The sequence below is a fragment of the Balaenoptera acutorostrata genome, chromosome 3, assembly GCF_949987535.1.
Source record: "Balaenoptera acutorostrata chromosome 3, mBalAcu1.1, whole genome shotgun sequence".
NCBI classification, from domain to species: Eukaryota; Metazoa; Chordata; class Mammalia; order Artiodactyla; family Balaenopteridae; genus Balaenoptera; species Balaenoptera acutorostrata.
The window spans coordinates 131358462-131377681 of NC_080066.1; the positions used below are offsets into that span (position 1 = coordinate 131358462).

General features: G+C 44.3%; 1 protein-coding gene across 15 annotated transcripts in view; it reads right to left on the reverse strand.

The window, feature by feature from the left end:
* NIN (ninein) overlaps nucleotides 1-15557 on the reverse strand; it is a 114186-nt gene extending 98629 nt beyond the window's left edge. For 12 of the 15 annotated variants that reach the window (XR_009007425.1, XM_057542430.1, XM_057542431.1 and 9 more), the window contains exons 1-3: nucleotides 15375-15454; nucleotides 14799-14852; nucleotides 6135-6338 (exon numbers count right to left, since the gene is read on the reverse strand). Coding sequence is in view for 14 of the 15 variants with exons in the window: in XM_057542430.1 (XP_057398413.1) it covers nucleotides 6135-6317 (183 nt within the window). In the remaining variant the exon portion in view is untranslated. Of the gene's footprint in view, nucleotides 1-6134; nucleotides 6339-14798; nucleotides 14853-15374 lie in introns of all 15 variants that reach the window. The other 3 variants (XM_057542433.1, XM_057542436.1, XM_057542422.1) reach the window with 3 other exon arrangements.
* Between the last annotated feature and the right edge of the window lie 3663 nt (nucleotides 15558-19220).

Consider the following 19220-nt stretch of genomic DNA (forward strand, 5'->3'; position numbering starts at 1 on the left):
TGACCACTATTTTCCATCAATGCTCATGAATACAGATGGGGCAGAAAAGCCCCTCAGGGCACAACCCAGAACCAAAACGTGAATAAACGCCCTCTATTGTGAAGAAATGCACATCAGTGGGCTCACTCAGTTCAGTCCCTGTAATTTTTAAGTACCATTTTTTCTCCTCCAAGGGAGCTTTACTATTGTATTCTGTTAAAATTTAGAAATCTTCAGAAGTATACAATGCGATTAAATCTCACATGGTAACCAGCTTTCGAGAGCCATGCATACCTTGGTTGGTACCCCCTCATTTGAATAATAATTGCCGCCATTCATTTTACAAGCATTCCTATACCTTGTATGCCTCAAAGGGCAGTTTGCAGCAATGGGAAAATTACATGACTGACTAAAAACACACATGACGTTTAAACTAAATTAACAGGAAGACTAGTTAATTAAGTCTGATGTTTTTTGTCATGTGTCACCACCGCTTAATAGAAATTTACCTCATCGCTTTTCCTCTCCAAATTTCATAGGAATTTCATAGCTTTTTGAGAAACATAATTTGCCTTTCTGAAAAACTAATTTAAGCGCAGCGTAAGAAACAAATTCTATTTCAAACCACACACAAAAAACCCTGTAACAGGAAGTAGAATGAGGAACTTAACGTTGCATAAAATCATCTCGTGCAATCATGGAGATCAGATGCATACGGTTTCCCCATGTGTGCAGGCAGCACTTCAAACAGACCTGAGATGAGAGGGCTCAAGCCAGCGTTCAACAAAGTGAGCTTATTAGACCAGACAAAGGCCCAGGTAACTCTCATCACACTTAGGAGGTTTGCAGCTATTAATACACAGGGAAATCAAAGAAAGGACATTCAAAACATTAAGTGTTAGCTAAAATGGGTATAGAAATATGGACTCACCAGAAGGTCAATGTAGAGGAAAATAACATTGACAGCATTATGCAAAGAGAAACGACACAGAAGAACAAAGAGACATGGTTTCATAATGAAAGATACAGTTACAAATGTTTTCTTCTAAATACAGCATTTGGGTTATTGCAGCTTAGTAGTCATTTACTGCAGACAACATGGAGAGAGGCAAAGGCCATTTTAAGAGGTGGGTTTGTAAAACCTTAAGTGACTGTGTGAAGTTGTACTCCAAGATGGATCCAAGGAGCCCTGCCTACAGATAGAAACAGATGCAAACCACCGCCACACAAGAGACTTGCTAGCAAATCCGTTCCCTACTCTAATGAGCTTTCTCAGAAAATCATTCCTGGGGAGTCACCATTTATCAAAAAACCACTCTCAGTGTGTAAGAGATGGAGGCGGGCAGTGTACAGGGAGACACAGGACACAGTGGTTAACTGTGTTCCTAGCTCCTAGATGGGCCTTTGATACACATGCTCTAAGTCAACCTCATCCCAATCTTATAGGGAGGGTATTATTTTTCCCACTATAGAGATGAAGAAACTGAGGCTCAGAGTATTTAAGATAATGTACATACATGGCTAAAAAGTGACAGGAGTCAGTACTTGAATCCAGGTCTGATTCAAAGACTGCTCCGATAGCATACGGCATCCATGTGGTGGGGGAGGGAGTTTGAGGATGGGGGTGGGTTGCAGGGGATGGAGAATGAGATTCATATTTGCATATGTGGAGTCTTAGGAGGCTGTGGAGACATGCATTCAAACTCAGGGACTGGGAAATCTGGGTTCCCATCCTGACGCTGCTTCAAAGGAGTTGCCTGACCCCAGACAAGTCACCAGACTTTTTCCAAGTTCTGGGTTCTAGGTTTCTCTGTCATACAGATGAACACTGAAGTCTAAAATCTGTGCTGGACACTGAAGCACTTTAAGTCCCCTCCATCCAAACAAGAAGCTACTCATAAAAGTATAAATGGAATACTGCAGAAATCTAATGAGCATTCCTGATCATACTTTCTCTGGTGAGAGTGACAGTCATTACTGAAATAAAGTAGGTAGAGAAGAACAGCCATTTAGCACTTGCTCATACCTCTTGTTGAGAGTAGAAGGCCTTCCCAACAGGCTGCTGGAAGGCCAGCCCTCCCCTTTGCCCTTGCTTTTTGTCAAACTAAATACCTTGCGAGGTTCACAGTATACAACACCAAAGTCAATTTTGCAGTGCGGTTGACAAGAAAGTGTTAACAAAGAAAAGAAGCAAGTCTTGCAGCCTCTTAATCAGAAGGTCTTTTTGTCTATAAATGTGAACTATAGCCCCTTAGGAGTTCAAATCAACCCCACAGACTCACAAGACCAAAATGGAATTAGAAAATATTCCTCACTGTTTCAGGTTAAACAGTAAGAAGATGGCAAAGATTCAGACATTTAAGAGATGTAATGAGAAATGTTCCCACCTTTCCCTCCAACTCATTCAAAAAGCCCAGATCAATAATATGAAACAAGAGCATGAACACTTATAAAGGGTGGTTATAAATAGGCACTGTTTGATGATCAAGGGTAATTTTGCACATAGAGAACAAGTACAAATAATCACCACCAGAAAGTACTGCTGTACTTCTGATTCACTTTTCAAACAGTTAAAATGTATGTAAGTGAAAGAAATCTTAAAAAGCTGAATGAAGTGGAAACAAACCAGCAAATCGCCATATACAATTAATCATGATGTTTATAAAAGAACACAAGCACTTGAAAATGAAAACTGCAAAAGCTGAGTGGAATTATATATTTGTACAGTTATCAAATTTTAATACAAAAAATTCCAAAGTGCCTTTGATGACCAAAGTCCACACACCTATGGGAATCTTTGGAAGCCAATGGTAAGTTCTGCTACCTCGCGGCTTGTTCTGATTCTAAAGAGTGTCAAGAACATGAGATATGTCAGCATCTAGATTCATATTAAAGAGTAGAGCAGGGAAGTTCAGGGGATAGGGGGGCAGCTTTGTCTCAAAGTTAGTATATTCAATAAGGAAAGGACAATGTATTTCTAAAGCTGGACGCAACTAAAGGCTTCAACAAAACCAAGGTAAATTATCATCTTTAGGTTCTGATTTCTAGTAAAGGAAATAGAGAGGCATGTGGAAACACTTCCTTTAAAAGGCACAATAAACAGGAAGCACCTACAATTGGAATCAATTGCTTGGATGGAAACTTGGTTCAATAAGTGAGCTAACATGGTTCCCTTTCTTAAATGTTTGTAGTATTTACTCCCAGTACTATTCACCTGCCAGGAATGTTACCTGACCAGACTATAAGTTCCTCAGTGTTTCAAGGAATCCCTTGTCTTGGGGGGTCTGACCCACCTGACAGGTGCTTAACTGATGACAAAGATATGAATGGAGTTCTTTTGATAACCTAGTAGGAAACACCTACCAGCAATGTCCTCTTTCCTTTAAATCAGTGATCCACAATCTTTGGGCATTTCAAACATTTATAGGGTAACCACCATGCTCAGGGGAATATGGTTTCAAGTTATAAAGCAAGATCAGACAGATTAATTTGAGGGTAAATGGCCCATTAGTAAAATGCATGAAAATGGAAAGTCGATTTAAGTTACTTTCCTTGACAACCATCATAAGAAACATTAGGCTTTAAAAAAAAAAAAAAAAAAAAAAGGACAAGAAGTTATGAAAGATGGATCTTAAGATAAAGAATAAACAGATAATATTCATATTCTTAGTTGAGGGGGAAAATGCTTTTTACCTTATTTCTTTTTCAACAAAAAAGATTAATTCAGCTTAATACCAAAGGAGGTAAAACTTAGATGTTTTCTTTTATTTAAAAATTATACTTGTTATGATATAAAAGACAAAATTAAAACCACAAGCATCCAGGAGGTTGATGGGTACTAATGTGTTCCAAAAGCCAATTTAATGGAAAACTTTAGTTTACAATAAACATAAGTTGCACTCATACCATAAGACCATTAGAATGCTGACATACCGGACATACACAATACATATTTTTTGAATTAACGAATAGATGAATATATTTAGGTTTGTCATGCTGTTATTTCTTTCTCCTTTTTTATTAAACCAAACTGCTAACTCTTACATATTTTTCTATAAATACCATCTAAAGAGAAGAAAGACGGCTGGTATTAGAAACAGCTTACAATTTTATAATTTTACAACTCAGGATTCCTATTCAATATATCAAGATGGTAGAATTTAGAATTCTCCAGTGAAGTCTAAGGAATTTTTTTTCCTTATAATTTAAAATTGTAGACCATATAGAGTATCTTAACAGCATATGGCCCAGTTTATGTGATCATCTGAGGAGAATAATTCAGTTTCATAGAAAATGCAAATCTAACAGTAGTGCATTAATTCATGCCAACCCTGCTCTCAAGACAACCACCAGGGACCTTCCCCATGAAATCAATATGCATACATCTATTTAACTTTTATCACTGGCTCACTAAGTAAATATCAGGCTATAGACCACTTAGGTATTCATTATTCGCAGGCGAAGAGCAAACGTAAAGGCGGGCTGGTAGTGTCAAGTCATTAACGAATCAATCGATAACTGGTCCCCTGTTTTAGTCTGCCAAACGAGGGCAAAGATGCGCAGCATCTGGAGAGCAAGCTGTCAATCTGCTGCCAGGGAGCAATCTGTTTACAGCAGAGGGGTCCATGTTTACACTGGCTCTCAAGGAAACCTGAAGTTGTATTGTCTTCTCCGGCTTTAATAGGTGTGAAAACAGATCCCCTCTCTGATACTATTCCTCAGATACCCAAAGGACTGAGATCCCCAAGGACGACAGCGAGAAACGCTACTCTGTTGGCTCCCCGAAGTCTCTGAGATTGAGGCAGAACTAGAAAACATTTGAGTGCCTTACATGATGAGGGGCAAGTAGTTTAATTCTCAAAGCTCCCATTTCTATTGCTTATCAAAGCAAGATTTTTAGCATTTTTTTAGGGATCACATGTATTCACAAGCAGCTAATCCCCCCAAAGTTACCAAAAATGGTTCTCATTTTACAAAAACTCACACTTTCTTTAAGTGTGAGCCCTGTTAAATGCCACCTCCACGGTGCCAGGCCCCCAATGTATTAATGTATCATCCTCTGTACATTAACTTCAGGATGATCGCCACTCCCGTCCATCTCACGTCACAGAGAGCCAATACACTGCACTGTATCTGAGGTCACCTGTCCAAAGCTTCAGCTAAGAGACAGTGAAAATGAAATGAAGAAAAGGAAGTTTGGTCACTGGAATAAAGTTGAGTTTCACAGCTGCTTCCTCAATTTATATCACGTGATAAAAACGAACGTCTACAAAGTGTCAGCAATGGCAGCAACAGAGCTCAAAAAGTACTGCCCATTTTTCCTTCTCATCATGCAAAAAACCAGCAGCAAGATTCAACTCAAAGCCATACAAATGATGCTCTCAATTTTAATTATGAGAACTGAAGACACTATCAGGTCAAGACATCCTTCCCACTAACAGCAAGAGGGAAAAAAGGACCCCTTCTCATCTCTTACTCATCTGTGACTTGATCTACGGGGAGAACATGACTATTTGTTTTCGTATGTAAAAGCTAGTATCAGCACACACGCACACCCCTGTTGGAAGCAAGTCGTGCTGGGTTTTCAGTGAAACTGCACTTACCCTCCTGTCTTATTTCCTGGGTGAAAGGTTTAATTAATACTTTACCCTAGGAACAATCCTCACGAGAAATAGCTTTATGGGGAGCAAAAGTCATAACAGCAAGCTGCTCTTCCTGGCAATGGCAGTTTTCTTACTGTCCTTTCCTTCACTTCCATGGAAATCTCAGCCCTCTCTCTTGATGAGTGTGGAGTCCATAAAATGATCCACAAAGAACAAGGAAAGCACTGGAAAACATCCTCTTGTTACCTTTTTCTCTTTTCATCTAAGAGGCTCAGTGTACACCTTCATTCCAGAGCACAAATTAAAGCACGCCCTCATCACCGAAGCAAACTGCGCCGCTAAGTCACACCCATTACTTTTTTTTTTTTTTTCCTTTTTCTTTTCTCTGTTTATCAGGTTAACAGCTAAGATCACACACCTCCAGGATGTTAGAAACAAGTTGCAACACGTGCGGTTTGCCCCACCCCCAGCGCCTGGGCAGAAACCACACCCACTTCCCACCCCACCCCACCCCCCCACCCCGCCCCACCCCAGCCTCTTCCCAGGCCTTACCCTGCCCAGGAGGTTGTCCTGAAGCAGCGTCTCTTGCAGCACCGGGGCCACCTCTTCCAAGCTCAACATGTGGCAAAGGTCGGTGAGTTCCTCCTGTCCCAGGGACCCGGTGCCCGTCGTGTCAAAACTGTCGAACAGCTCCTTGAGTCGGGCCTCATGCTGGTCCTGCTCCGCCTCATCCATCCCATCGCCCACAGCGCTCACCTGTGCGGGACAGAGAGGAGGTTGGGTGGTGGCAGCGCTGGAGTCCTGCCGCCGCCCCTCCACTAGCCGTCCCCACGCTTGCCAGCCCCTTGGCAAGAACACTCTGTGTGTCCTGGTCCCCTCATGCTGGTCCATCGGGACCTTGTGAGGGGCAGCAGGGGAGGTAACACTGTACACCTCCCAGCGAGACCACGGGTCCCTCCAGAACCCGGTCCAGGCCAGGGGAGCTCCCACACGCACTCACACCGGGCGCACATCCACAGGGTCGGGTCCTGGTGGGGTAATGTTACCAGAACGAGGGAGTCCCGTGGGCAGAAAGGCGCCCTGCTCTCCTGCCCGGCGCTCAGGCAGGCAGCCAGTCTGTCAAACTCAAGACTGAAAGCGGTCTTAAGAGACCTCTCAGGACTTAGAGAAGGTGAAAGCCCCTTCTGACATCCAGTCCTTCCAAATGAAGTGATTGTTAACCACAACAGACTGCAGGGCCGGAGCTTCCACGCAACTCAGCGGGCTCCAGAGGACCTGCCAGATGTTGCAACTTGCCAAGACTGTTTCCTTTCTCTTCCTTCAGCCTACTGCCCCCCATCGTAGTCAGACTGGAGGGCTGCAGCAAAGAGGCACTGGATGAATACGTCTGATACAAAACCACTCCCTGTTTACACGAGACCAAACACTTCTTACACGAGTTCCTCAAAAAACAACTCAATTAACTTCACCGGTGCAATTACATGAGGTGTGACAGGAAGAGTATTCCCTGAATACTTCAGCCCCAGGGAGTTTTAGGTAATGCTTAGTTGCCTAGAGAAAGGGGAAAACACAACTCCAGCCTTTCAGACAATGAGGTTCGAAGGAGCCACAGACCACATGTGAATCACACAGAATCTCAGGACCCTCTACTACCTAGACAGTCTCCCCTCTGTACTCCTGGTTAATAGGTCTTCCATCTCTCTGATCCACTCTAACCCCAGACTTTCCATTTTTCCACATTTCATGGGATTTGTGAAAACACAGTCATCAATATCTCTCAGAATCTTTTTTGCTAAAAATATATATCATAAAATTCTAGGTCCCTCAATACTTGAAGAATGAAATCTGGTATTTTGCTTGCACAATAATTCACTTTTAATGTACTGGGTTTTCCAACGGAAGCCTGAAACCTTCGCATGTGAAGGTACCTTCACAATGATGCAATGGAAGCCAAACAGAACATATACCCTTGAGAGGGTGACCTCAGCCATCTCAAACAAGGCTCGCAGAACCAGCCCCTTGACTATAAAAGGCAGCACCTTTTTAAAAAAGTATTTATCTTGCCAATATAATTTTTTATTGTGATAAAAAACACATAACATGGAATCCAGCCTATTAACAAGAGTTTAAGTATGCAGTACCATATTTGTTCACTACACATGCACTGCTGTACAGCAGATCTCTAGAACTTTTCCATCTTGCATGACTGAAACTCTATACCCACTGCCCAGCAACTCCCATTTCCCTTCCCCTAGTCCCTGGCAACCAACATTCTACTTTTAAAAGCACACCTTTAACTAAAGCAAGTCCTGGGTCAGAAAACTCTGAGAGGTGATGTTATAGGGCAGATCATTACAACACGGGAACCACACACATTAAGATGCTGAACGCAGCCAGACCTGAAAATAAGCGAGCCTTCTGTAACACATCAGTGCTGCTCTAGGCTAGGTTGCTTTCTTTTCAGAGACAACTGTTCAAAACATGACAAGCTAAAACAGAGCCAATGACTATCCCAAGGGTTTCAGCAGAACGAGACGAAGGCAGAAGATGGATCCAAACAGCTGGGCCACTCATTAAAGCAAAGAGGTAATGTTCTGGTCCAGGCTCCTGGTCTCAAAGGTCTCTTCTTCTAATTATCAGTTTTTCTACTACGGTGCTGCTAGCTCTGGCTGCCTTCCCAGGGTTGGTCTGTTGGGTTAACTAATCACCATGTAAATGTTTACAAAATAACCTGAGAGTGCTAAATAAACATCAAAGCATCAGAAATGAAAAGCCAAGGTGTTAAGCAAAGCCTCAGAAGTTAGGAATTTAGACAGGGCCAAGGCTTAGCTAATGAGATTCACTTAGCATTCACCCAGTTCATCATCAGCTAAGATCTGCTGAGAATCCCCAAGATGCTCTGGGATTTTCAGGGCTGCCACAGCTCTCAGACTCACTCTCTGAGTTCTACAGTTCCCTGGGCTGGAATCTGACCAATGTCATAAAAGCAAGACTATTCTGCTTCTGCTTGATTTTACATTTTAAAAAAAAGAAAAAAAAAACCTCAGACGTGAAAGAATTCTAACACTTCCCCTTTTAAAAATTATGTTTAAGGGGTGGGGATTTGTCCATCTAAACCAATGAAAGAGAACCATAAAACTCACAATGGTAATGTGTATCTGTTAATCCCATCATCCTAATTTATCTGCCCATTGGTAACTGTAACCATAAGTTTGTTTTCTATGTCTGTGAGTCTATTTCTGTTCTGTAAATAAGTTCATTTGTACTTCAATATAAAAAAAAAAAAAAAGTCTCACAATGTACTGAGAAGTCCCAATCTTATCCACAGCTTTGAATCTGATACGCTATCATGCCCTGCTCTTTGGGAGGTCATTGGATTTTCACTAAATCAAACCTCTTTCATTTCACAGCAATTTTCCTTTTTTATCTCTTTATTTCATCTCCCTGCTTCTCAAGAACTGTGCTTAGTAAAACATTCTTTTGACTTAACAGGGAAAACAGCCCCACCCCTGGAGAACAAATGATCATATGGAAACATCCAAAAGATGTTACATATGGTGACAAGTTGTCAGTACTCTTCTAGCACAGAAGGCATTTTTACTGGCTGATATTATTCCCCAAACGTTCATCAGTAATTTCATGTGCAAGAATTATTTTTCTCCCCACTTGGCAGAAATTTCTTTAAGGGCAAGGTTCACAATTTCAATTTCTTTTATAGCTTCCTCCAAATGCATAGTACAGTCTGTTCTTCACTCCAGGGACTCAGTAAACATCATGGACTGACTTAGGATATGGAGATTCCTTACAAGGAAACTTACCCTGAATGAACGCTACAGAAATAAGCATATGAAGACTTTGAAACACCTACTTCTTCCACAAGCATAGCTCTACTTTCCCCATCCAACCCCTTTTCAAACGCATTTTCAGTCTTAGACATATCCAAGCATAAGTAGAAAGCGAGCACCCACTGCCAAACTGTACCACGTACAGCCATCTGAAGTTTGATTCTATGATTTAGTAATTAAGCCAGTGGATTCAATTTTCAGCTGCATTTTTGTTGTTGTTGTTATGGGATATGACTTTGGAGGAGAACCTGTATTAAAATACTTTCCCAAGTCCCCTTGTTTATAGAATGAGAATAATAATACCCATCTGGAAGGTTGTTCTGAGGGTTAAATATGGCAAGCAAGAGCAGCTAATCCCAGAGAAAGTTGATACAAGAGGGGAATTGAGAAAACAACCAAGAAAATACCTGCGATTTGCAAAGGAGGGGTAAACTGAAGAGGGGTAATTTACACACAGCAATAGGTCATAGATCTGCCTTCCAAGAAGCAAAACAGGAGCTGTGGAATGCCATATCCCAGAAAGCAAGAATGGGCGAGGGACATATTATAAATATAAGCAATATCATATTACTAAATGGTAACAGTAGTAGGTAATGTTCAGTGCTTCCTCAATCTTCAAAGGCAGATTATTGATAAATAAAATGTCAAACAAAAGCAGAAAGGCTGAAATATAGTTGGAAGTTCAGAAGACACTTTTTTTTTAAACTTCTGAGCTGGCCTATGCTGAGTACTTAGCATAAATGATTTCATTTAATCCTCCTAATTCTTTAAAGTAGATCTCATATTCCCATTTAATATGTAGAAACTGGGGCTTGGCAAAGTTAAGCTACTTGTCCAATGATACAACGCTAATAATGGTCATGGACCCGCGATTTGAACACTGGTCTGACTCTATACTATCTCTCAGTCCTACACATGCACGCAGAACACGTGAATGGGACCACTGGAATGGTATCATTGACAAATCACTTATCTCCACTTTTATGTGTTAACCAGCTGAACGGTAACAAGAACTAGAAATGACCATGGAACACTTGGTGGCCATAAACTCCTCCAAAATGGAAGGAGGAGGGGTGGGGTTCCTTCCTCCCTACATCCCTTGATTCATTTATTGACTAATTATAGCCTATGAGACACTAAGGATACACAGAATAAGCATCCTCTTTTTTCTAAAGTAGCTTTGGGATTTAGGGCAAAGAAGAAATGCATTTTTACATAAATATGATCATGAAGAGTCCTGTGTCTTCAGTAATGGGCATAGTCCAGAAACTGATAATTGTTAAAATACTTCCCCCAACAAATACTTAAGTATGTCTAATCTGTGCAATTCAATGCTTTCCAGAGTCAGAGCCTAGCTGACACTCACCAGTGAAAGGAATCTTCCTTAGAGATGAAGGAAGTTGGGTTTTGAATGATAAATCGTCCTTCAAATTGCCAAGGACAATTCCAGTTTTATAAAGCCTGCCACAAACCTGGGCCTCTCATCACCATCTACCTTCCCAATCAAATTGCCAGAAGCCTTCACGACTCCTTTGGAATAAAAGGGCCCGTGTGGGCAATATTTTGGAGTTCTAACAAGGGATGGTTAAATAAGAGGCAGATGCAAAGAGCCATTAATCATAACAATTACCACCCAACAACCGCCCATAATAAGAACGATTCAGAGTATTTTCCTTCCAAATAACTCAAAACAAGGCTGCCAGAATGTGCAGACCCTGACAGGGAAGTCCATCAGAGACTGGTGTCACTGTGCTCCCTTTGGCAGCCCTGGCTGATGAAATCACAGTGCCAACTGGGATCGGAAAAGAGCAAGGTGGAGGTGCTGCTGGGATAATGAAGTCCCCAACATAAGGCCCACATGAAGTGGATCCATGAACTTGTGAACTTTCCAGCATCCAAGGTATAGAAAGGAGCTTGTAAGAATGGCAGACCAGCCAAAGGGGACGTCTGCTCTGGGCCAAAGGGAGTGAAAAGGGGACAAAGTCTGGCAAGGAAAAACCAAATAATAAATGAGCACAATGCCAGAGCCCTAGCCCAGGCCTTTTATTTCCCCTCCAGATGGTCTAGCAGCTGAACAGCTACAAGGAATGTCTGGATGTCCCTCTTGGCTCAGCAGCTTTCCCCGGGTATCATAATAGGTGCTTTTGGATCTGTGTTCAGACATAGCTGTTGAGGGGCCACGGTCCAGGCAGTGACCACCAAGTGACTAATTTACTTTATAACTAAAGAGATGAACATGGACAAACTCTGCTTTGGCAAAGCTTTTCATTCACGCCTTTAGCTTTCACTGTTTGGCAAGTCAGAGCCTCATAATGCCAATGGTCAAAATAAAATGTTTCTTTTTCTTCTCTTTTTTGCAAACACCTTAATTTGCTGCAAAGATTTCCAGGCTTACCATTTTGGACTAACTTCAGCACAGAGTGAAATAGTGACGAGAATAAATTCAAGTTTAGCAAAAGCTTAATAGAAAAAGCAATTGTCCCCATTTATGTGTTGATAATAGAATATTTCTGCCAAAAACTGCTGCTCATCAAACTGATTACTGTCAGATAGCCTCCTCTCTGCTCAGATAGCACCTCACTTCTAGCTGGATACTAAAAGCACAAGAGTATCAGCAAGAATAAAATCAGAGTGTAAAAATATAACACAAAAGCTTAAATGCCACCACACAGGAAAAAAATCATATTAAATTTGAAAGAAAATAACAACCTTTGCTAACTACAAAAAAAATTAATTTAACTAAGGGTATCCCACTAGCATTTATTCTAAAACATAAATAAGCTTTAGTATTTTACTATCCTGAATGATGTAGCAAACCCAAGCTTTTGTTAAACCTAATAGCTAGGTGGATTACCCAATCAAGTCATTAACTCAGGATGGCTGGAGGAATAAAATCATTAGGCTAGCACATGGTAGATTCAGTAACCTGTAATCAGCTACTAAGTAAAATTAGGGAAGCAGAAAACAGAGCTGCATTTTTGCTACTTTCTTAAAAGAGACAGCTTGTAACAACTTTCATTTCTTGAGCCATATTTACTCAAATTAATTGAGAATGCCTGCAGCTCTGACTACCGTTCCCTGGGGTATAAAAATGAAGCACTTCTCTTCTCATATCTATAAACAGTATTTTCCCAACTTTGCTTTTTAAGGGAGGATTAGATCATAAATAGTTTGTCATTTTTGCATCTAAAAGCTTGAATAAATGGTTAATTGCTGATATAAATTGCAATAAAGTGTCCTGATTTCAAATAAAGTTGCTCACTTGCATATTCCCATAATCTTTTAAAAATTCTATTTTATTTGTGAATAGGATAAAAATATCTTTTTGCAAGCTTCAGTAAATCTCTCCACAAGACCCTGCCCAACAGATGTAAGTTCAATAGCCAGAATTCAAACCACATAATTTATTGGCTTACAAATGAATTGGCACCTATAAAAATAAACCTCCTGAAAAAGCTTTAGGCTGTTTGAATCCCTCTAAAATGATCTGGCTAAATGTGCCAACCCTTCATCAATGTAAGACTGATAAAATGTATTTTCATTATCAGCATAAAATGGAAGCACCAAGATTGGTGAAATGTTAGTGTAGAAAGTCATTTGCAGTGACACTTAAAACAATTTATTTGAACAACATTTGACTTATGATAAGAACGTTGTCTATTAAGATTGGCTGTTCAAAATTCACTGGAGCCCTATTCTCCCCCTCTGGGACAGTTAACATCTTTTGATATTAAGGGTCACCACATATCTAAAATGAAAAAAGAACAAGAAAAAAGACACCCATGCCATTCTGAGTAAGTGTCTATTAAGATGACTGATCCTTGACATTTTACTGCAAAGACCGTGCCTGTGATGGCTGCCTTTCTGTTGCCTCCTGTAAAGTCTTTTCCTGCCTTAGCAATATCTTTGCTGATGTCCAACCCATTTGGAACATCCGTAAGCCCTACACTTTACACTGCAGTTCAGAATGCTTTCCTCTAAGGAATCACCAGAGACCAGGTGAAAATAAACAAATCTGCAAAGAAACTCCCCAGCAGTTCACTTCACCTCTCTAAGGACACTGACAAAAGCTGAGGAGACCACAGCAAACTGTTTTATCAGCCAGCCTGTCATGTCACTGTTACACACAGTCTGGGAATTTCCACATCCCTCTTCAACTCCACAGCAAGACCTGCCAATATTTCAGGTCAGCTACCAATACGTTAGCCACTAGGGAAGACTCAGAATTAAGCTGACACAGAAAAAAATACATATCCTTGCAGACTGTCAATCCTCAGGAAACAAGTAAACAGATATAAATTTATGTTAATGTATTTAAGGGAGCCGGATCGAGAACCTTCCATGGTCTCAGAAGCTTAGCCCATGTGCCTCAGTTGACTTTATTAGGATTCTAACCCTAAAAAATGCTACCACCTCAGTCACAAAAGACAACCATGCGATCCGTTTTGATTTCACAAATTCAGGAGTTAAGTTCTATGGCAAGCTCATCTCAGAAATTCCTCAACACCAGGAGGGGATCTGCCCCAGTCAAGTAAAGAAAGCAGAAGATCTCATAAGAGCTAAGTTGTCTAGAAACAAGGTGCACGGTAGGACAATCTTTCCAGCTCCCATTTTACTTGCACCAACTTAGCCCCGGTTTGTCAGGGCTGAGGCTGGGAAATCGCCTCTTCCTATCTCTATCTCTTTCAGCTTCACAGAAAGAGCTTTCAGCAGTAAACTGTTTCCATCAGCTTTGTCCTTTTGTCAGAGACCGGTTTGGTAGCTGCAGAAGCCCAGCCCCTGGAACCCTGGAAGCTTCTGCTGCGACACTCCACACTTCCATCCCGTGGGTCTGGCGGTCAAGGGTTTCAGGCAATAGCCTAGCGTCATTTTGTTCCTTTCTTAGTAGTCGCACTGGGTAAAGTCTTTCTCTGTGCCTTGATCCCTGACACCTTCTACAATGGGTCCAAACAGCTCTCCGCTACTCAGACAGCCCAGGCTAACACCTCGGGTTTCCCCAGGCAGGTTTCTCTTCAGTTTCCCAGTCACAGGGGTGCCTGGGTGGCACAAGGCAACAGCACCACCACCCTTTCTGCCCCCGCCCCCACCCCGCCCCGGGACTCAAGTCCTCTCCTGGACCAGCACACAGTAGCCGCCTTCAGCTGGCAGTGCGGGCGGGGACAACGCGGGTGGCGGAGGTGCCCAGACCCGGCTGCGCTGCAAAGCCAGGAGGCGAGGTGCGGCCGGAGCGCGGGCGCGCCGCCCAGGTCCCCGGCAACGCGTGATGCAGATGCGCCCCCGACCCGCCCGCTCATCGCCACCCCCGGAAACCCCAGACACCCCATTGTGTCCCCAGGCAGCAGCTCTCTCGGCCCCCGCCGTCCTCGCTTACCTTCTGTCGGCCTCTCCGTTGCGCCCGAACAGCCGGCCGCCTGCCTCCAGTGCTCTGCAAAGCGGGGGAGGACGCTTTGTTAGGGCTCCAGAAGCGGGACAATACTTCGCAGTCGGCGCCGGGGTTCAGGGCGGGCGTCCTTCAAACGGACGGGCATGGGGACCCGCGCGAGCGTCATTTCCATTTGTAAGGGGCCAGCGCTCACAAAAGCGCGGCTCCTGGGGGCTGCGGCGCGCGTCCTCCCCGCCCGCCGGCCCGCCCCCGCCCGCTCAGCCCGCTCTCCCGGACCGACCCCTCCTCCGCCTCGCACACCATCCCCTCCCCGCCTGGTCAGCCTGGAGCGCCCCGGCCCCAGCTGGCCGCCGGGCCACCCGCTTCCTCGCTGCCGCTCCCTGCTCCCGGCCCGCGGGGACAACCACCGCCCGGCCCCAGCCCGGCAGGGGAAGCCCCAGCCTGTTCCGGTGCCTGGGCCGCCAGGGCGCGCAGGGCCTCGCCCACAGCGCGGGGGCAGCGAGAGGCCTCCGCGCACCCCCAGGCCGCGGGGCGGGGGTCCGCGGGAGCGGGCTCCGCGCTTACCGCGTCCCGGGGCTCAGGCGCCTGGCGCTGCCGCGGGGGCCATGGCCGCGGGCGCACTCGGGGCTCGGAGGCGGCGGCGGCAGTGGCAGCGGGACGGCCGCGCCCAGCGCGCTCGGCTCCCGGCTCGGCCGCGGCCACCCGAAGCTTTGGACGCAGGGGAGGAAGGGCCAGGCCCGCGCGGGGAGGAGGAGCCAGGGCGACGCCGGCCCGGGCGCGGCTCCTCCTCCGCGGCCCGCGCAGCTGGGGCCGCTGAGGGAGGAGCGCTGGGCGCCGCCCGGGCCCTCGCGGGGTCAGTCCCCCCCCCACTCCACCCCTTCCACGGGGACTGCGCCTCTGGTGGCCGGAGCACGGAGGAGTGCGGTCCCGGCTTGGCTGTGACCCGGGGGGGTCACCTCGGAGATTTGAACTTGGAAGCTCCGGGGCTTGCCGGGGCGCAGATGGAGGAGGTCAGCAGAGGTCGACCCCCTGCCGGATAGCCTCTCCTTCCTTCCAGAGGCACCTGCACAAACCCCTCTGTGCCTAGGACACCCGGCCGGAAACGTCTCCGGGTCGGGGAAAAGTCCCCGCCTCCAGCCCGTGGGACTGAAGGTGGGGATCCAGGTGCCTCTTTTTCCCCCAGGCGGCCTTGGATTTCTCTGCCCTCGAGCGCCCATTGGCGGTCATTAGAAGAGGGGGTCCAGGAGGCTGAAGAGGTCCAGACTTGACTCTGAACCCTATGGAGCGAGTGCGTCCCTCCTACCAGGTCTAGACTGGCTTCCGCACCTGCCCACCACGTCTTCTTAGGCTCCCACCCCCATCCAGGCTTCTGTGGGTGCATCTAACCCTCCGTCACTAGTAGCCACGCGGGACGGATACTCCTTGGAGTCGGTACCGCTCAGGCCAGTGATTGCTCGGTGTTTACCGCCTCCTCCCCCCCACCCCTACTCCAGGGCTCCCCCAGAGTCTCCGCTTCTCACTCCCCCATCTCTACATTTCTACACAAGTCTGGTTGTTTCAGCAGGAAACTAGAAAATGCTCCCTTGCTACTGAAAGAACAAGGGATAGACAGGAAGGAAACTAGCATTTACTGAGAATCCAGTGTGCTGGAAACTTGACAGGAATAATCTTACCTAATCCTCACACCACCTTTTGGAGGCAGACTTTATTATATCCATTTTGCAAATGAGGGCCTTAGAGAAGTTAAGGAGCTTCCTCAGGACCACACAGCTAGTTGGCAGAGCTGGGATTCAAAAGCAGATGACATCTGTGACAAAACTGCATAGAACAAAATATAGTCATAAAAATGAGTGAGCATAAAACTGGTGTCATTTGAATAAAGCCCTAGGATTGTATTGACATCAGTTTCCTGGTTGTGATATTGTACTACAATTATGCAAAATGTTATCATTGGGAAAAATTGGGTAAAAGGTCTATAAGGGATCTCTCTGTATTATTTCTTATAACAGTGTGAATCTACAGTTAACTCAAAGTTTTGGGGGGTTTTGTTTGCTCTTTTTTTTTTTTTAAAGCAGATCAGTCTTATTTAATTTAATTTATTTTTTTAATACATTATTTAATTTTGGCTGTGTCGGGTCTTCGTTGTTGCTGTGCACGGGCTTTCTCTAAGCACGGGCTTTCTCTAATTGCAGCAAGCGGGGTCTACTCTTTGTTGTGATAAGCGGGCTTCTCATTGTGGTGCCTTCTCTTGTTGTGGAGCACGGGCTCTAGGCATGAGGGCTTCAGTAGTTGCAGCACGTGGGCTCAGTAGTTGTGGCTCACGGGCTCTAGAGCACAGGCTCAGTAGTTGTGGTGCACAGGCTTAGTTGCTCCGCGGCATGTGGGATCTTCCCAGACCAGGGCTCGAACCCGTGTCCCCTGCATTGGCAGGCAGATTCTCAACCACTGAGCCACCAGGGAAGCACCAAGCAGGTCAATCTTCTTTTAGAACCCAAATGCTATTCCTTCAACACAGTGCACCTGGAGAATAAGAAAAAGGAGAGATTCATGCTCCTCTCTCCCGCTTTTTAACAATCTTGGGCAAGCATGCACACACACACTCATGTACTTCATGCATGGTTGTTCAGTCTAGTAATAATTACACAACACACATACACACTCTTTGTTATGGGAATAGCTAACCTGTTACCAGAATCCTTACATAGGTGTCATCTTATAAATAAGAGAATATGTTCATTGGGGACTAAAACAGCCAACAGTCTTAGAAGGTAAGAATGAAGAGGTTTTTTTTTTTCAGAATGAAATAATGCCATTTGCAGCAGCATGGATGGACCTAGAGATTATCATACTAAGTGAAGTAAGTCAGAAAGAGAAAGACAAATGCCATATGATATCACTTATATGTAGAATCTAAAATACGACACAAACGAACATATATGAAACGGAAACAAGCTCACAGACATAGAGAACAGACGTGTGGTTGCCAAGGGGGAGGGGGGTAGGGAAGGGAAGGATTGGGAGTTTGGGATTAGTGGATGCAAACTAGTGTATATAGGATGGATAAATAACAAGATCCTACTGTACAGCACAGGGAACTATATTCAATATCCTGTGATAAACCATAATGGAAAAGAATATGAAAAAGAATATATATATTTAGATTTATGTATGTTATAGATTTTTTTTCTTGTTTCAGCTAGTCTCTGCCATGGGAGCCTCATCCTACAAGTTCTCTCTCCAAGCATCCCTTTTTAACCTGCAAGAATCCTTAAGGAGGAGACTGTCATTAGTTTCAAGCAGTGATTCTTGGGGGCCAGGAGATGTTCCCTATAGAGAAAGATCAGAATGGGTGGGGATTGTGTAATTTCAAAAACACAAGATACTCTTTCATGAGGGGAGTGAATGGGGTGGAGTTAATGCTGGAAATTACACATAACTCCCAGCTTCCCTACAAAAGAGGGGAAAGTGTTCAGCATGGCTACTTCACAGTGTAGCTTTACAAAAACAGTCCTGCCAACCCAGATAATTTGACACAATGTGCCTGCAATTTAGGTTGCACAGGGTGAAAGGTTTGTCTTAGTCCAGACTGAGCCACTGGAAGAAAGCAGGAATTTACCTTAGAAGCTATCAATTGAGCTTTTCTCTGTTAAACAAAAAATAAAGATAACAGCAGAAATAGTAGCCAAGCTCCAATACTACATTATATGCAATATAAGAAAAAAATGAAAAGAAATGTAAATACCCAGAGTTAATACCCTTTACAAGCCACATTTCTTATCTGTTGCAGTTTATCTGCCTCTGATATCAGCTCTCACTTAAAAAAAAATCCTTGTTCAGGGACCCAGTATCCTTAAGGTGTTTATAGCCGAAATTTTTGTATGGCTTTCTGCTACATTTTTCAGTACTGGGCTGGCTTTCTTAGATTGGAAAAAGCTGTAAAAAGTTAACAATAACAACAAAATAATAATAATAATAATCCAGGGAAAAGAAAGTTATTCTTTGTTTCCCTGGTAGCGCAGTGGTTAAGAATCTGCCTGCCAATGCAGGGAACACGGGTTCGAGCCCTGGTCCGGGAAGATCCCACATGCCGCAGAGCAACTAAGCCTGTGTTCCACAACTACTGAGCCCGCAAGCCACGACTACTGAAGCCCATGCGCCTAGAGCCCGTGCTCCCCAACAAGAGAAGCCACCACAATGAGATGCCCGCGCACCACAACGAAGAGTAGCCCCCGCTCACCGCAACTAGAGAAAGTCCACTCACAGCAACGAAGACCCAACGCAGCCAAAAATAAATAAATAAATAAATAAACTTATTTTTTTAAAAAAGGTGGGGGGAGAGGAGAGAGAGGGAAATTCAGGCTTCGTGAATTTCCTGAGATCTGCAGAGTTATCTCTTTCTGGTTGAAGAAA